This window comes from Fukomys damarensis, unplaced genomic scaffold (assembly GCF_012274545.1).
Source record: "Fukomys damarensis isolate Sample0158 unplaced genomic scaffold, DMR_v1.0_HiC HiC_scaffold_39, whole genome shotgun sequence".
Taxonomy (NCBI): Eukaryota; Metazoa; Chordata; class Mammalia; order Rodentia; family Bathyergidae; genus Fukomys; species Fukomys damarensis.
The window spans coordinates 101,148,596-101,168,407 of NW_022900951.1; the positions used below are offsets into that span (position 1 = coordinate 101,148,596).

At 34.7% G+C, this 19,812-nt stretch overlaps 1 protein-coding gene across 1 annotated transcript in view; it reads right to left on the bottom strand.

Moving 5' to 3' along the window:
• Positions 1-19,812, bottom strand: part of Tenm1 (teneurin transmembrane protein 1) — a 788,119-nt gene that overhangs the window by 254,429 nt on the left and 513,878 nt on the right. Inside the window, exons 9-13 of the mRNA XM_010608026.2 lie at positions 19,392-19,591; positions 17,975-18,185; positions 12,857-12,958; positions 11,319-11,513; positions 7,877-8,077 (exon numbers count right to left, since the gene is read on the bottom strand). Of these exons, the coding sequence (XP_010606328.1) occupies positions 7,877-8,077; positions 11,319-11,513; positions 12,857-12,958; positions 17,975-18,185; positions 19,392-19,591 (909 nt within the window). The remainder of the gene's footprint in view (positions 1-7,876; positions 8,078-11,318; positions 11,514-12,856; positions 12,959-17,974; positions 18,186-19,391; positions 19,592-19,812) is intronic.

The window sequence follows — 19,812 nt, forward strand, 5'->3', positions numbered from 1 at the left end:
CTTTTTTTTTTTTTTTTTTTTTTTTTTTTTTTTTTTGCATTGCTGCCTGCTAATGATGGCATAACAGGTGTGGCTTTTAGTATCTCAGAACAAAATGTAAAAGATGTCTTTTGAAAACATTATATATTTGATGTGCTTTAAGCTATCTCACAATATATGCAATCTTGGGACACTAAAGGAGCTCTTTTATAAAAAATAAGAAACTTTTAAAATCTGAGAATACTTTTGGGTTTAATTTATATTTTCACGTAATTCAAAAAATTCTTGGAGGTGACAAATCATGTCTGACTAGGATGTGTTGCTAGGAAATCATTGTAATAGCATAACTTTTTTCTATTTCACATCTGCCTTCTGCAGATTCAAACTTACACAATTAATTTGATTTGGAATTATCTTTAGTATGCTCTTCAAGTATCATCAATGAACTTCACTTGTTTCAACAATCTAGAGTTAATGTTTTGACCTCACTTTCCTTTTAATGGTATAGTTACCATGTTTCAAGTAAAAATTTCTTTCATTTAATCAAGTACATCAGAGTCACCTCAGTTTATCTTTTATGTTTTGCTCTGTAGAAAAGCAATTGTTTTAAAATAAATATGAACAGAAGCCATTATACTTTGAATATCAGGTTAAATATAATTAAACCTACATATGAATTAATCATAAGCCTTTTGTCCTTTTACACTAAAAGATCCTAAAACATTCCCTTCCCCATTGTATTTCAATGACTAGTTGTCTATATCTGAGCTTTTGTTTAATTCGGGTTGTATATAGCATTATGATTTAATAAAACTGTTACTAACTAATATAAAAATTTTTACTTCTGAGAATTATCCATGTGCCCAGAACTATACAGGAAGAAGTACTTGTGACTCTAGGTTCCTAATCTGGTTCTGTTTGTGATCTTTTCTACTGAAGATGGTAAATTCTGGTTACTATGCATGTGAGTCTATTTTTTTCTTTCAGAGGCACGAGCAATGGTTACACAGTCATTACAATAGCATGAACATAATGTTTTAAACAAAATTTCTTTGTCATATTGAATGTATGATTCTGTTGTAACTGTGATTTATGAAGGAGATAAATACTGTATACATGTAAGTCATTTTAAAAAGTCTAATCAATTCCTAGAAATTATAGAAAAACACTGGTAGAGAGTATCAGATGAAAATCTGTTTTGATTATTGGCACATTCAACAAAGGGGGAAGCTAATAATGTTTTAAAAGAATATGACATTTGTAGAATCAAGGAAAATTTTCCTAGCAACAATAATTATATGACCCTCTTAACAACTTTCTCCTCTAATTATCTCTTTTATTAGTAGTTGCATATCACTATCCATTAGGGAACACTTAAAATGTAATGAGACATTATTATAATGAAGATATATACACACACACACCTATGTTTATGTTTGTGTATGTGTTTCTAATATATATAGAAGCAAATTTTAAATAACATGGTCTATATATCAAAGTAGGGATGTCCTTACAGTGACAACGAAATTATTTTCAATTAATATTTCTTAACATAAACATTAGAGTTCAGGGATTTTATGGACTGTGTTCATGAACCATTCAGAATCAGTATGAGTAGTTCAATATATAAGATCGAGACTCACAGATCTCAGTGTTGGAAAGAACCTCAAGAGTCTTTCAGATAACCTTCTTTACAAATAGTAAAAAGTCATTCAACTGTCAATACATGTGTGACACTCACAGACACACACACACACACACACACACACATCCAAACCATATTGTAATTTTTCTCATTTTCAAAATGGACATATGTCATAGGATGATATAAAAACTACTATCATAACAAAATCTTCAAACTTTAGAAAGTAACTCTTCTTGGATAAGGTACATGGAGATAGTGTTTCATGTGATTTCTATTGTATAGCATATAGTATGTACAGAAATACCTCAGAGCCTAAAGTTCTATATCTCTCTGGTTAATTAATCTACTTTCAAGTCATACCATAATAAGAGATTGTGATAGATAAATGCAAAGAGTTGTCTTCTCAATGGAAATGGATTCCTACTATGACTGGCTATTACTGTGTTTACAAGAAACAATAGAGGGAGTTTCATCATGAAGAGGAGTTCAAATACTTAAACTCAATTTTTACACCCCCTTGAAAGTCTGTGTGACAAAGAGAATAGATCTTACAAAAGAAATGTAGTAGATTCATTTTATAATGTTGATCTCAGACACTAGAGCCAATATCCTTAGGACAGGCTAAATGTATTACTGATATTTTATATTAAGGAGTTATTTTAAGGGAGCATAATTTGATCTATGAAATATTCAAATCTAAACCATGATATAGCAAGCTTCATTGTGTTCCTCTTGAGATATGTTTAAAAACGAATGAATTGACCTTTGTCAAGTGCCATGAGACTATCAGGTTAAAGAAATCTCTAAAAAGTAACAATGGAGAAATACTAACAATACACAAGGTACAGTATGTAGAAGAAATCACTGAAAATCAGTAAGCCATTCATGGCATTCCTTTTGGTAACAAAGAAGCACAGACAGTATGCTAACAAATAAGCTTCATGTTCTTAGGGGAAGAAAATGGTCAATGCCAAGGAGTATATCCACTTTTGAAATGGCATGATCCATTTTAAGAATCATATGTTAAATTGCCTTCTGCACTGAATGCACTCAATTAAAAGTCTGTGTAGTGAGATCATCTCAAAGGTTAAATATGCTTCATGGGAACAACCTTTTTGGAGCTTAAATATCACAGAAGGATCATTCCTACCATTTCACTGGAGTCTTGGAAGGACTTTCCTTTCCTGATTTTTCAATTTGGTAGTTTTATTAGGATTTTCTTTGGTTTGAGTGGCTGCTGAGTTTGTGACCATAGGTGTCTATCCTTTCGCTTTTGTGAGCAAGAAGTGTTTCTAGTGAGCTTTTTCTGTTAGGTTCAGAACGGATGAACTTGGCTTTAGTTCAGGATTTCTCGACAAAAATGTGCCATTCGTATACTTGGTATGAGATGCCCTTCACCTCCTTTTTCGTAAGATAGATTTTTCACTTGACTTCTCTCTTTGTCCAACTTCTGTCTTTTTGGGGGAAGGATGAGGATGAGCAGCTAAAAATTACAGTAGAGCCAGCATGAAATCAATAGACCTGCTTTCTACTTGCAGGTTTGCCACTAGCTAGGATTGTGACCTTGATATTTTTGTTCATTATTCTTTCTCTCACTCTCTCTCTGACTATAAGTCCTAATAGTGAAAGAGTCTGTTTTCCTCATCCATATATCCCAATAACATAGCACATGGCACACAGTAGATAATGAATAATTTTGAAATAAATGAACATTTCATATCTCAGATAGTAATGTTATAATTCAAGCAATCTCTCCATGTAGAAATCAATCAATGACAATATCTACTTTCCTTTATACCCATGCAGTCACCAATGTTATTTTTAACTTTTATCATTATCTGTTTTTTCCATCTGTACTTAAACTCCTTTATATCAAATTTTCATCAGTTTTACTATATTCTCCAAACCACTTCCAGTGTTACTGTTCTAAAATACAAATGTGACCATGACACTACCTACCCTATTTAAATGTTCTTAATGTCTTTTAGGACTTAATGCGAGATATTTCATATGTTTGTTCACATTTATATCACCAACCATAGATACTATATTTCATTCTTCTCTACATACCATTGCCTCACATGCTGACATAGCCTATGGTACAATAAATGACAAAGGAACAAGAAGTGAGGAATAAAACTATTGCAGCAATTGTCACAGCTTCAGACAAACTAACCTCTCTTCCTTGTGCATTAGAATCTTCAGGAATGCTAAGGAAGTCATTGTAGACACCACCATATTTAAGAAGCATCAAACGAGATATTTTTTTCTGATGTAATAGTTTTTAGGGTTGTTTGAGTCCGTTTTTTTTTTTAACTGTAACAAACACCCGAAGTAATCAATTTACAAGGAAGAAAGGCTTATTTTGCCTTACAGTTCAGAGATCTCAGTCCATGGTTGGCTATTTCTGTTGCTTTTGAGTGTGTGGTGGGAGTGTGTGGTGAAAAAAGCTGCCCACCTCATGGTGGTCAGGGAGCAAAAGAGTGAAAGAAGACATCAGTCTCTCACAATCATCTTTAAAAGCATATTTCTAGTGATTAACTTCCTCCCCTGAGGCTCAGCCTCTTTAAGGTTGGCAATTAGGCCTTTAATATATGGAGTTGTGAGGGACATTTCAGATAAAAATAGAGCACGGGCTATCAATTTTTCTCTCATCATTTAATTTGTATTGGAGAGTAAGTGTTGTTTGGGGTGATGGAGAAATTGGTACCAAACACTAGGCCAAGCATCCAGCTGGTACACATATATTTATAGAAACTGATTTTTATAATTAACAATTCAGTTATTATTAGATTATCTTTAACATTTTCATCATTTTCTGAAATCTTAAAATGTAACCCCTCTTCCATATTATATCTATGTGAGACAATAAGATTTCAGGAAAGTATTATTAGAAATATAATAAAGTTTTATATTAAAATTAATTATCTTAACAAAGGGATCTTCCTGTTTTCTTAGTGGAGTGTCACAGATTTCAGACCATGAGCTAATTCAGTTGTACCAAGAGTTCCACAGAGCACTGATCCTTTCAGTTTAACAAATGCTATGTTACATCTTAAAATTCATAGACAGAGGCTTTGTAGGAGTTACCATTTATAAACTACACTTATTTAATGAGTATAAAATATGGAGATACAAAAAAAGAATGTTTCATCTTTTTCAGTGCTTAAGCCTCAGGTGGAAAAACAAGCTGTGTGCACAAATACCTATATCATGATGTTGTAAGTGCTCTCTAGCAATGCACATGGGATTATCTTAGAGATTTTTATTGATGTAATCAGGCAAAGTTTTATGGAATGACTCAAATTGAGGTTGGTGTTGATGGATAGGTTTGTGTTTCTTAGGTGGAAAGGTAAAATTATTCAATGCTGAGGGAAAAGCATAAAAAAAGTATGAAATTATTATGCATTGGCAGTAAAGAGAAGACACAGACTATGTGGGCAGATGGAAAAAATTATACTGGAAGCAAAACTGGATGACTGTGTAGATAGAAGAGATTTCTAACAGTTTATGGTGACCTTTTGATAACAGGCTAAGAAATTTGAATTTTACTTGTAAAAAGTGGGAAACTATTAGTATAGTTAAGATCAAGAATGTTGCATGAAAGACCTTGTACTTATAGGTGGGACTTTTGGAAGATGACTGAATCATGGGGGTGATTTAGCTGACATGCTGTTCAGAGGTAGGGTCTGGTCAGATAAGGCAGGTTACTGGAAGTGTGAACTGAAAGGAAGTATCTCCCTTCTTGGCTTTTCCTTTCTCTTTCTGTTTCCTAGCTGCCATGGTGTGAGCAGCTTCCCTTTGCCTAGGCCTTTCCATCATGACATTCAGCCTTAGAGCCAACCTATAGTGAACTGTAAAAATGAGCCAAAATAAACCTTTCCTCATTTAGGTTGTGGCTATTGGGTATTTGTCCAAGCAGTGAGAGAGTAACTACAACAGACTGTGTTACTGGAGAAGTGGAGTGGAGTCAGTGCTGTTACTGTTATCTCACCATGCAATTTAAAAATCTTTGGAAATGGTTCATGGGAGGAGTTTGGAAAGGTTTGGAGATGCCAGCTAGAGAAACCCTGGAATATTTTGAGCCAAGCTTCATGGGAGATTGTGGTCAGGGCTTAGAAGACCAGAAGGTTGTTTAAAATGGAAATGGTAAAAACCAGGTTTAGGAGGTTTCAGTTGGGAACTGGGACTCCACTGCCAGATGGACTCCATGGCATGTGTGTTATCCTCTGGGAGAAAATCTGTTTATATTTTGCTTGTGTCCTGAGATTTTGAGAGAGACTTATAAGGAGAATAGACTACTTAATCTGGTGGAGGAAATTCCAAAGTAGACCAATGTTTGGGCTGTAGCATGGTTACTGCTTGGTGCTTTTAGCAAAATTTACTCTGAGAATCAAAAGCAAATGGCACAGCTGAATTATTTGAAAGCATTCTAGGGTTTCTCCAGCTGACATTTCATTAGAAAGGATGCTCATATAAAGGTGGGGGCCTGTGAAGTTTTGCCCAAGGAGAGTCTAATTGCTAAAAAGATTAGCATTAAAATCAAGCCAAGGAAATCCTTTGCATCAGTACAATTAAAAAGATACCTTGAGGGCATTTCAGGAATCAGCAAAACATAATTTTTGCAGGATTGAGGGCACAAAAGTAAAAGACTATTCTTTGGGAAGCGAGGCCCAGGGTGCCCTGCTTGGGATTTGGTTTGCCAGGATTCATTCCACAATGTTCAGCCATTCAGGTACTCAGAGGCCAGTACTTCTATGGTCCAAGGGAACCTGATTACTGCTTAAACTGCCAGCAGACCTTGGCATCGTTCCCATGGTGCTCATTTTACAGGCATGTAGAATGCAAGAGTTTTGGGGCCAAGGAGGCTTCTACTATGATTTTTGAAGAAGGTCCAGGTGGCCAGAGAGTGTGCCCTTGAGGGGGCAGTATGTGACTCTGTAGTATTGAAGTCAGAATTACAACAGAGACCCCAGGAAATTGGAGAAACCAGGAATATGGAATGTCCAAGGAAAGTCACAGGCAGTGATTAAAGTGAGCCCAAGGGAGAAGCCATGAAGACTACAACCTGCTGTAGCATAGAGACAGAGTTTCCCAAATCTTTTGGAGTTCACATCTTTACACTGGGTGCTGGACACAGAGCTATTAGATTTAACATTTTTCCTGCTGGGTTTTGGTCTTCCTTTGGTTCTATTGACTTCTATTTCCCAATTTCTCCCTTTTGGAATTGGGTATATTTACAATGTGTCATTGTATAGCTGCAATGTTGCTTTTCTGCAAATTTCTTTTTGATTTCTACAGCTGAGTTTGCCTTGAGTTACAGAGGAGACTTCAGACTTGGACTTTTTAACTTTACTGGAACTGTCAAAACTTTGTCAACTCAAAATTGGGCTAAATGCATTTGGTGTAAAGAGATGCACATGAATCTTTTGGGGTCAAGGGCATAATGTTATTTAAATCATGAATGCTTTCAAAAGCCTCATGTACTCATGGGCGGGGTTTCTGGAAAATGATTAAATCATGAGGCAATATAGGTGACTTCTTGTTAAAAGGTGGGGTCTGGTGAAAAGAGGTGGATCACTGGGTGCATGACCTGAGGGGTACATCTCCCTCTATGGCTCTTCCCTTCTCTCTCTGTGTCCTGGCTGCTTTCCTCTGCTCAGGCCCTTCCATCATGCCATTATGGTTTAGGGCCAACCCATGGGTTGTAAACATGACCCAAAGTAAACTTCTCTTCCTTTCAAGTTTTGGGTGTTAGGTATTTTTCCCTGTAATGAGGAACATGGCTAAGATAATTATGGAAGATATTAGGGTGGAGAATGGGAAAAGATAAGTGATGTAGTAAAGCTAATTGAGCATTAACATGCAATATATAAAATAGAGTTCCTGATCTGTGTTTTTAGGTGATGAACCACTCAATGAAAATGCCCTATTATTCAAGTTGTAACAGATAATTATTTGAAATAATTTGCATAGAACTGATAGTAGAAGACTTGGGAATTAGCAAAATAATTACAGCAGAATACAAAATGAAAAAATTTCAAACACGTAGACCTATCACAATAAGATAAAAATAAGGATCAGGTAACAGTATGTTGCCAATGAAAATTCAGTGAAATGCTAATCTAGGAAATACCTGGAAGCCTCTTAGGACTCCTGAAAGCATATGCATCAGATTCCAAGGAGTATGCTCTATAGGAAAGAATTAGACAGAACTTGGTAGTAGAGGAAGAAGAAATAACTTCAATGTACCTGTTGAGCAGTCTGATCCTGTCCACTTGGGATCACAGCTGCATACTCCAGTGTCCAGAAGAAAAGTCCCATGTCCTGAGCATTGCTCTTGACACATGGGAAGTGGAGTTTCACAGTTGACTCCTCCCCAGCCAGTAGAACAGTGACATTCTCCTTTTACACAGATGCCATGGTTAGAACACATTGGGTCCAAGCAGTCCTCTGAAAGTCAAAATAAAGTGGGGAGGAAAGATTAACAGGAATAGGTACAGGATAATGAAACTCAGATACATTGGTTTCTTAGTATTACATCATTAATGCTGCTTTAATTAGGCAATAAAATGATTCATACAAACATTGTGTTCAAACCAGAAGATTATTATCACTTAAAAATATGGTTAAGTATCCTAAAGCCTGCAACATAAATTTAGAATAAGAAGACTACCCATATGCTCTGTGAAATTGTGAGCAATATGCAGTACCCCCACACAAATGGGTGGGTAGATCAGTGTGTGCCTTCAACAGGAAGTTCTCAGCTTTGCAAAAAAGCCCAATAATTTTTGTTAAAGAATGTCTTATCCTTTGTGAAATTGAAATTAGAGTTATACTTGATGTGACCAGGGACTTTACATAGAAGTTTTAAGTTTGGTTTATTCAATTTATTGGTTCAAGGTGACTTCTTTTGCATGAAACGATAAACTACAACAATTTGTTATAATCTCAGTTATTCCTTAGAATTACTGAAAATATAACATTTTAAATCTAATTTAAAATTATTTTCTTTATGGATTTTCCTATCAGGACACCGTGACACAGCTTTCAATGTTGTAGAATGACAGAGGCCAAAATCCATTTTTCTCTGATTCCATGATTATGAATTTTTTTCTGTATATTTCAGCCAATGTGTAAACTATTTTAGAGGTCGGTTCCTGTGCTTGCCTTGGAGGAAAATTGTTTTGTGCTTTTACTGATTAAACATTCTATGGAAAATGGAAAATTTGACTTTCAAATTTTACCCTTCTTTTACAAATGAAATGAGACTAAAATAACATACATTAAGCAAAACAAACAAGACACAGAAAGACAAATACTGAATGTTCTCACTAATTGTGGAATCCAGTAACTCAAACTTGTATAAGAACATAATGGCATAGTGGTCTCCAGAGATGAGAAGTGGCATGGTGGAGAGTGGCAGAGAGAAATTCAGTAAGGGGCACTATAACTATAGCAAGAGTGCAGAGGTTACTCCCGGTTCTTTTTCAATAGAGTAGGGCAATTATAGGGCAAAATCACTTTGGAGGTATTCAAAAATGAGTAGAAGAGTATTAAAATCCCAACACACAAAAATGAATAAGTGCTGAAGAGTTGAAATTGGTTATTACCCATATTTGATTAATACATATTGATTATGCTTGTATGATGTATATTTTAAAAATAATTAGTTAATTAAAAATTAAATAACTCATAATGAAGATATGTGCATTGGATTACTTTTGCAGCATTGGAAATAGATTGATACAACCTGCTTGTCTTTGAAAGTCTGACCTAATTTTAGGATGTGACTTATGGTCATGGAATAAACTAAGTCTAACTAAGTACTGTTATAATTAAAGTTATTACTATTACAAATAGCCCAAGATCTAAAGTGCATTAGCACAATATTTTAATACCTGAACTAACTAGAAAATAGACACTCAAAGGTACATCTAATTTGATTCATCATTTGGAGGGAGCATTTTTAGAAGGATTATATTTTGTTATATTCAAGTAAAACAACTTTAATAAACAAAGTAAAATTTGGCTTTAATATAACTAATTTTCTTAAGAGGCTTACTACATTATAGTCACATAAAGATTTACATCTTGTAAATCATACTAAATTTGGAGGCACAAAGTCATAGGGTTCTAAAAGGGCCGGGCATAGATGAAATGGCTTTATGAAAACAGTTGGATGCCAACTGAAACAAAGTATTCAGTTTAAGATGAAGTGCTCCTACTTGGCTCCAGTTGATTGCCACCACGTTGCAATCAGGGCACAGGGTCACAAGATTTTCTAGTGGTCAAGAGTGGCCAGAAATAGGGATTTTTATGACACTTTTTATTTTTAAATGTAGACAACCAAATCACATGGATCAATAGCACCACTATGTACGTGAACCAAACAAAGTTCACCCATAGGTCTACATTAGCCTATGAGTTTCTGGTCTGTGATGCTTGATTTAAAATACTTTTTCTATTGTATTTGAAAAGTTTGTTTCATTAAATATGGTGCATATTCTATCTTGCTACTTTGTGTGATCTACAAAATGTTTTAGTGATGGCGAAAAAGGCCAAGTGAAGCTAAATCCTTTTCAACAGTGTAAAACATTTAAATTAGAAAGGTTATGTGATTTTTCATGACAAGTTGCTGATGTTGTAACACAATTTTTTTTTGATAACTGTGTGCATTCCTATGCAGCATCAGAATTTACATTTTAGGTACAAAATAGTTATATTTTATTTAAAATTTCATCATAGAAACAATTTCCAAAGGTAACAGGAATTCCAGTGTATTCCATGGGCCCAATAACATTCATTGGAACAGATAAAATCTTCATACCAAATTTCTGCTCTTGCGAATAAGAGGTTGAAAGCTAAAGTCTTGCTTGCTCATGGAGTGGAATGAGATTAAACCCTTTAGAATGCTGTGTAATAGTCTTAATGAGCCATCTTTAAAAAACAATTATAGTGCATTTTCGGCAGCCCGTTTCCTGAACAACAGTTGTGATGAGACCATCTCCCATGGTAATGGTTTAATATTATTTCTGAAATCAGTCTTGTTTGAGGAATGTAGCATGCAAAAGGTCTGATTATTAGCAAACTTATTTTCCCATGTGTCTCTTTAAATAATACAACTATTGCCATTTCAAAATATTTTTATAAAGACTCCTTTGGGATGAATTTAATATCAAAGCACTGGTATGAAACTCATTAGTGGTAAGCCTGCTTCCTTAGGCATAGAGGTCAAGTTTCAGCATGAGGTTTGTAAAAATAAATAATATGAAGCAATAATAATAATGGTAATTACAAATCACTCCCTAAGAAAACATTTGCAAAATGACTCCAAATGTGTATATATCATTATTTTTATTGCGTTCTTTAAAGTGAGATGTAGCATAATGCACTGTGTAATAAAGCATATGAATTAACAGTGAAGTCATCAATATGGAAATTCTCAAGTTATAAAACAGTATTAGAAATTAGAAAAACACCATTTTTCATTACTGCTCTGCAGGTGTCATAGATACAGTCAGAAGAGACAGAAGCTTTCCTGATTCCAGCCCCCGCTCCATGTACCAAGGACATGTTGAGGATCTTACTGCATGCAAAGACCTCTTGCTTCTCTACTAGAAGCACAGAATGACACCTTGGAAGATTCAGGGAAAGAAAAGACTGAAGCAATACATTAAAATAAAGCCCTGACCTTCCTCGCATATTTCTCCTTTATATCCTGGTACACAGATGCAGACTCCCATGATGCAGGTTCCATGGCCAAAGCATGTCGGGTCGATGCATTGTTCTTCTGGAACATCACACTCTGGCCCCTTCCAGCCATTCCGGCAGACACAGTGTCCTTTTTCGTACTCTCCATTCCCACCACACAGCACAGGGCATGAATCTGAAGATTGGCAAATGAACTTTTAACGTTCTGATATGCTTTCAAAATCTCCAAATAGCAATTATCTATTGATTCTTGTAAGATATTTCAGGCAAGAAATTGTACTATTTCTGTCTTACCCTTTATTAAATAGGCACATATTCATGACAATAAACATAGAATTTTCTTCTCACAGGACTGGGGTAAAGAGAAATTACAAAGATATTTTGATCCCACCATACTCTTTTGATTCTGCTATTAATGTATTATTATTATTATTTTAAGCTAAGCATTTTGCTTTTTGAGTTTTTCTCTCATGTACTTTCTTCCTCAAGATGTATATTAAATTTTGAAAGCTAAAACTGAAAGCTAAAATACTAATAAATAGGGAGTTATTCATATTATAAAATGCTATCTTTAAAAGGCTTTGTAATTAGGTTTATACTGCACAGATGTCCTTTTCTGTAACATATTGTACAAATTTTATTAGAACATTTTTTTTGCTTTCTCATTGTCTCCCTTTTAAAATTATGGGCTTTTTGAAGACAGAATCTGTATGTATGTTTTGCTTATTCACTTTTGTAATACATACTCTATTTCTACTCCTATCCCCTATTCCTCATGTTCTATCTTGGTGCTAGGAATGTAACAAGTACTTGATAATTCTCTGTTGTATGAAATTTCATCTACAGAAACTGAATGTCTTAGAAACCTGAGATTAAGGTATTAGCAGACTAGAAACTTTAAGTTTCTTTTTATTGAAATGAACAGAAAGCATCTCTGAAATAATAACTACAAGCCTATGGGGAAAATGGTGTAATTTATTCAAAGCCTTTCAAGAATTAAATTCTGAGTAAGTCTAAGAAACAGTAAAGTTTGCTAAGTTTAACTTCTGACTTTCTAGTCTTTACACTGAAGGTTACTTATTTGATGATCACCCAATTCGTTGCAGTTACATTGGGGTGTATAAGCACTTGTTAACTTTGCCCCCTATAAACTCAGTCTATCATGAATTAATTTAGGAAGAAAATATAATCGTTGTTTAGTGGCCAGGTCAGACAATATGAGCACAAAACCCTGTTGTTAATGTAACTTTGGCTAAGTCAAACTCTTTGTGGTTCTCTGTTCATAAAACAAGGATAAAATGATACCTACCTTAGAGGGCCAGCCACTTTAGCGAGTAGGAATTAACAAAATAATGCAGTGTCTAGAACAGTGCCAAACATAGTCAGTGTACAGCTTTTAGTGGCAAATGTGGACACACTGCTGTCATTGCTACTTCGACTATTATTGTTATTAGTAACTCTGAGCTCTGAAGTGATATCTATTCCCCTAAATCAGTCAGAATCACGGAACAACATTACCTCTGGCGCAGTCAGGTCCAAGGAATCCAGGGAAACAATGACAATGGCCAGAAATACACTCTCCATTTCCATTGCAATTAGTTGAACAGTCATCCATTATTTCTGTTAATATGAAGAAAAAGAAAAGAAAATGAGCACACTTCCGAGTCATAGAATATTTATTCTCTTTTTTTTTTAAGTTGCAGAGACTAGGGGCCTATAACAGTCTTGCCCTCTGCTGTCTAGAGAGTACATACTGCTCAGCATCAGATGCCAAAGAGTTTTTTAAGATGTCACATGCAGTAGATTATTAAAAGGGCCCTCAATTTGCTGAGTGGGCTATTTAAGAGTACAACTAAAAACCATCTTCATCTCCAAAGTGCATAAAGGGTCCCAATGGATTGTATCCTGAAGAGACTTTCATGATATAGCTAAAAATATATGAGCATTATAGGACATTTCCAAAAGCAAAACAAGTGAAAATGTAACCCAGAAGACAAAAACTACTATTTGTTTTTCAGACTTAGTATTCAGCAAATAAAGTTTCTTCTTTAGCAACTTAAAATATTTAATCTGCTATCTTGACAGCTTGAATATGATAATCAGTATTTCATTTTTATTAATATGTGACAATGGAAGGCTTTTAAAGTGTTCATACTGAATTCACCACCACTAAAAGCATTCGAACCCAAGTATTTTTTTTGAGCAATGCCTTCTTGATTGTAAATGCTTATCAGTTCCCTGCCACTAATTTCCTCTCCATCCAGTGTAAGAGAAGTTTTCTGAGGAACTGAGACGGCTTTGAAGGTATTCATAGGTAGTTCTAGTGACATAAAGAGGTGCAGTTCAAAAGAACTTTGATAATTCTTTTAGTAACTTTTCTGCAAAAGTATAGTTTTATAAATGTCGGTCTCTGACAATGACTTTTAAACTGCAGTTTAAGATTACATATTAAAGAATAACAGTGGTCAAATTCTACATTTATGAACTGTAATGGTCCTGGACTTTGAACTTGCAGGATTTTGTGCATGTGTACATGTGCATGTGTGTACATGTGTGCATGTATGTTTTAATCTTTCTATTACTCTTTTCTGTAAGTTTTGTGCACTAGACACTCTTGGACTCAGAATTTTACATTCTGGCCTATTAAATTCACACTTATATTACATGCCAATTTTCATTTTTCAATTCAAATTATATGCTTCACCAAGGTTCGCTCAGATAAGCTATTTACAATTAGGAGAGATTCTAGGAGGTGGTCCCAGGCTCTGTTACTGAATGAGAGTGAGACTTTATAATGAGCATTGAGAAATAGCATTGAGAAATTTTTACAGTTGTGGTCTGTGAATCACATCTATCATTAGGCTCACCTGGGGCACTTACATTACAGGTGCCTGGGCTTTAGCACCAGATCAACTCAATCCATCTCTGAGGGATGTGGCCAAGTAATCAACATTTAAACAAACACCATGGGTGAAATTACAGGTGCTTTACCACATGAAAGCATTGAAAACCAATGCTTCATTATAGTAATGTTCCATAGTTGGAGAGCTGGCGGTCTATATGTTGGAGTTCTGCCTTGGGAAGATTAAAAGCAAGACAAAGAAATCTAGTTCATTTGAGGAAATCTTAGAAAGCTGAGTATGAATCCAGTGATTGTGTGCAATATCACTCTTGCATGAATCAGTGGAGGTTAATCTCAACTTGATATGAATACAGCAGATTGCCTTTTTCAAGTGTATGGTTTGTTTGCTCACCAATGTGTTAGAAAACTGAACCTGATAAAGCAAGTAACACACAATATTAACAGAAATAAAACTGGGTTGACCAGAATGTAATGAGTAGGCAAGAGCCAATCTTTGTTAACTTATAAAATATTAGTTATCTTCATAACAACACTAATTTAGTTAACAAATAATTATTAAAAGATATAAAGAAATCTTTCTGTTTTCATGCAGTGGTAGAAAATTTCTCTTTTTCTACTTATCTGGGTTTATTATTCCAAGCAGTAGTCCTTTTTACATATACATTTGAACTTCCCCTGCTCTAGTTGGTTAATAGAAGGCCATGGAGGAAAATTTCAAAGTAAATATAGTTGAAGTTACTTTTACACTGGATCCCACTGAAAATTTAAAGAAGCAGCCATGTTGGAATGTAACTATAATTTAACAAATTTTTAGTAAAGTTTGCTATCAAAATAACTAAAAATCTTTACATATTTTTGACTTATTGAAGAACTATTGCAGGGCCCACACTGATACACACAGCCTAACCCCAGCCATCCAAGTGAGTAGACAACGAAGGTTGTTGAAGTTGCTACCTCCGCTGGTATCACAGATATCTTGGGTTGGCCTAGGGACTCTGTGAGGAAGATGGTTGCAACAGGAAAACATTAACAACTATTGATGAAAGGCAAACATTTTTGCATTTATGTTGGCTTTCAATAAACTTTGTCTTCTATCTTTTAAATCTTATTTCAGAATCACTTCAAAGACTCCAGTTCATTTGAGTCAAGAATGATTTTGTAGTTGTTAAGTTTAAAACCCTGTTTGTATGCTGAAGTAGAAAGTTCCACAGTGTTCGCATCTGCACTGATTATAGGTTTTGCTTCTGGCAGGTTTTCTCATGGGAGAAATTAAAGGTAATAAATAATCTTATGGAATGAGCATAGTCTAAAGGGCATTGTATTCAGACATACTGATTCTCAAATATAAACTCTGCAACTTTCTGTCTGAGAAAATTTGCCAACAACTCTTTCCAAGTCTCCATTTCCTTGTTTGAAATATAAGATTACTATACCTGGGTCATCAGGGTTGTGATGAGAATGCAACAAACTAACTAAATGTTAAGTATTCAGTAGAGTGGGACAGAGGGCACTCCATAATTGGTAAGTATTGTCATGTAACAGAGCGAGCTGTCAGAGATCAGGAGTTAGTGGTATGTCTGCCTATAATACTGAAAAATAATACATACTAAAATAAGCCATTTACTATTTAATAAATGTAAATTATTAATTTTATTTTGATCCTCAGTAGTGGATGAAATGTAGTTAGATCAATTCATTCTCACATTATGAAGTAGATGAATGAGCAGCATTTAGAACAAATTTACACAAATTTCGTCTTTGTTATTTATTTTTAATTTTTTGAGATAGCATCTCACCACATAGTTTGGGCTGGTCTTGAATTAACTATATAGCTCAGAGTGGCCTCAAACTTCCAGGAATCCTCCTGCCCTCAGCCTCCTCAGTGCTGGGATTTCAGACACACACCCCCATATTAGGCAAACTTACTTCTTTTTTTTTTTGGTACTGAGGATTGACTTGGGACCTTGTGCTTGTGAGTCAGGCAGGCAATGACACCACTGAGCTAAATCCCCAGCTCAAACCTTACCTTTGAAAAATGAAATATATAGCGTCTTTTTACTCTAAGATAGACTATAAAATCATAAAAAATATTGGAAAGAATTTAGGGTAAATGACTTACAGACATTTGACTGTTTTGCGAAATTTACTTGAATTTTCTTTAAATGGAATAGTAGAAGAAGCATTTCTGTTGATTCTATTCTCAAAAGGACAACAAAAATGTAAAAAAAAAGGACTTGAATAAGCAAAAGGCAAATATGTTGTTGCATATAAAACCGACAGTTTGACATCTGGATGACAGGAATTGGTTCTCAAAGGTTAGGTTCTTTGGGAGATAAAGTAAGGTATGGGGAAAAACACCAAGCATATTTCTAGGACTATGATTTTTGAAAGGTTAATAGCTTAGTGCTTTTAAGTTGAGCTGAGGGGTTAAAATAGCAGGAAGAGAGAAAAACTGCACAAATATTTTATGCATTCTAATTTCTCTAATTACCTAGGAGAAAAACTCAACCTTTCATAATTAATTGGAATTCATATGATCAAAACTATCTTGATAGAAAAATATAAGAGGTCCATACTTAGTGTGAACCTGCCACACAGTCTGTGAGTAACAAAACAGTGACATAATATATTTTGGGTTCTAATTTAACAAACCAATACTTTAGCTTCTGACAATATAATACCAGTGTAATTTTTCTCTAGGGGAAAAATCATCAGTGAAGTTTTATTGCCTTTGAGATTACTTTAGAGAAAAGTTTTAATAATCTTATGGCTGGATTATCATTTTCTACTCACTCAAGGTCTTCAGCATCAAGTAAAACTAGAACACAATTGTTATAAAGAGCAGATGGTATATCTATTAAGATGTCAACACATCTTCCTAAACATATGGCTGAACAGGTTAACTAAAGGATAAAGTGGTGAGAGTTGTAGAGAAAACTGACAGCTGTAAAATATTTCCCCTTCCTTTAAAAGACATGTGTTTTAGGAAAATTTATACAATACAATACTCTATTTATGAGTTGTTTACCCTTAGGACTCTGAAATTGCTAAAGAGCACAGCTTTATTCACACAAAAGGTCATGGGGAATGAATTTACCCAAACATGACAAAAGAGTGAGATGTCTCCGACTAACTAGGGTGACAGTGAATAAGAGTGTGTATGGGCATTGTGTTTAAGAGGAACATGTTTTAAAAAGCCCTGAGCACACTGAAAGAGCCATTGTGATGATTTTTAAAGTAAAAAAAAAATTCTGAAAGAAAGGGCTTTGAATGACTGAAGTTATTATCCTTAATATTCTTCTCTTTATACTCCTATGTTGTACTTTGAAGCCTTCATGCTCCTGGAGTCAGTGGTTGTAAAGAACTGGATTGATGCCAGCTTTTTCTGTTTTAAAAGGTATTTATTTGCTTTTGCTTTTATAACAGCTTGAATTAGCAGAGCTTCTCTCCCTTATTTCCTTCTTCACTGAGGCTGATCATCTATGTACAAGGGGGAATAATATTACTCAGGGAATTATTCTTGTTGAAAACGTATAAAAAGGTACATAGCGAGTGTCCCAGAGTAACAGCAAATAATGGAGAATTTAAAAAATCTTATCCAACAATAAATCACATCGATAATAACAACACAAACTTTTCTCATAAAGACCTATTGTGAAGAACAACTTAAGCTAGAACAAGGAATAAATTTAAATAGCATCTGTACTAGTTTCATCACATATGTCTTTCTATAATTATAGTCTAAATTCGAAATAATAGGTGAGGCAGCTTACCGATTGCTGTAGTTAACACAAACACTTGCTCCACCTTTTTTCCGTCATTGTAAAATGCCATATACCAAGGCCCCTGGTCCATATACTCTATGAATCCTGTCTCCTGAAGGGAGGTTAAGATCAGGTTCCTAGGAGACTGCTGGGTATCATCAGAGCCCTTAGAGTCCTGCTTGACAAGTTGTTTGCCATCCATAAGTTTCACAAAATCGAACTGGAATATATACAAGCACAAAAATAAACAGCAACATTTACTTCTGGGTGATAAACAGATCCAACTTGAATTCACCTACTGCATAATTTTTTGTTTGGGAGGTGGGCAAAGTGGAAGAGAAGGTTATCAATTCTGAAGTATATTTAAATTCCAAAGCCTATTAATTGTGAAGAAAACACCTCACTATAAATGTTATAAGCCTTTCAGTTTCAGAATTTTCTAAATAATTTTTTGAAACAAACTAAGAAAAAATCTTTAATACTATAGAAGAGAATCTTGGCATTTTACATAGAAGATACTTAAAAACATATATTCTGCTGAGAAATGTTACTGTGACCTGCAAATAAAAATTTTCACAGTTTTTAAAACAAATAAATGAACAGTTGAAAATTTGAGAACATTCATCATAATTTACTACCTTTTGGGTAACATACTTAAAATATCAAACAACCTCCCTCTTTCTCCTAATCAATGGATATACATGGCAAATATTTCTTTAAATGTTTTTTTTATAAATTACATTTGAATGGCCCTCTGATTTCTTGCCTATTCTCACCTAGAAGATGAGGTTTCAATTCTAGTCATATCTATGCAAAAAAAGCAAGGCCCAGACTTTTGATTCTTTTCACTATTTCTTAGGAGGAGCAAGGCTCCCAGTGGATTAATGTTGGGAAGGAATAAGTGAAAGAAAGCAACAGTAATGAGGTGGCTAAAGTTTAGAGAAGGAGTATGTAAACTGCAAAGGTTTTACATATTTGAGTACTTATTTGCTATAGCAAAGAATAATTTGAACCTCTAAAACACAGGCTGCCTTTTGTACTTATGTCCCATCAACTTTTGGTTGATGTGCATTTCCTTGGCAAGAGGCAAGGAATGTCTGGAACTAGTACAGGGTATGTTAACAATAAAGCCATGCGAGGTGAGAGGCTTGGGAAGCTTAGGAAAACTTTGTGTCAGGAAGCAGAGGTCACATTTAAATAGTATTTTCTTAGATTCTCCTTTTGGAATCTGATCTACTACATACTATTCCTTTTTTCTCCACGCTATGTTTTAATTAGTTTGAATATGATTATTCTATTTATTTGTTACAAAGATTCTTTTGCTTTCAGATATTGACTTCTACATACTTCATAAGTCACAGTGTCTGAAGTATTCAACCCACAACCGTCACAAGGGGTTCAAGAAAGTACCAATAACACCAAATACCTGAGTGTGTGTAGGTGGAATGTTTCTTCGGCCATATATCCCCAGCAGAGAATCCTTGGCTAAAGAAATATTGAATTTCAGATATATGGGATGATGGATAGTAATCTGGAAACGCCAGAATAAGCCAGGTGGAATGGTTTGCATGACCTGTGCACCAATGTCAACTTCTCCAGTGTCAATTGCTCGCCCCTTCTGAAGCACTGGTTTTGGAGATAGAGAAAATTACAGGTTATATTAATCTGAACTTACAAAGCAATATATTTTAGCTTTTCAAGAAAAGATACATCAAAACAACTTACACAGATTTTTCTTCCCATCCACCACATGCATCATTTCCCAAATCAGGTATTAATTAAATAGCCTTCCGTGATCAACCACTATATTGGTCTTTCCCTTCTCTTGTTTTTTTTTTTTTTTTTTT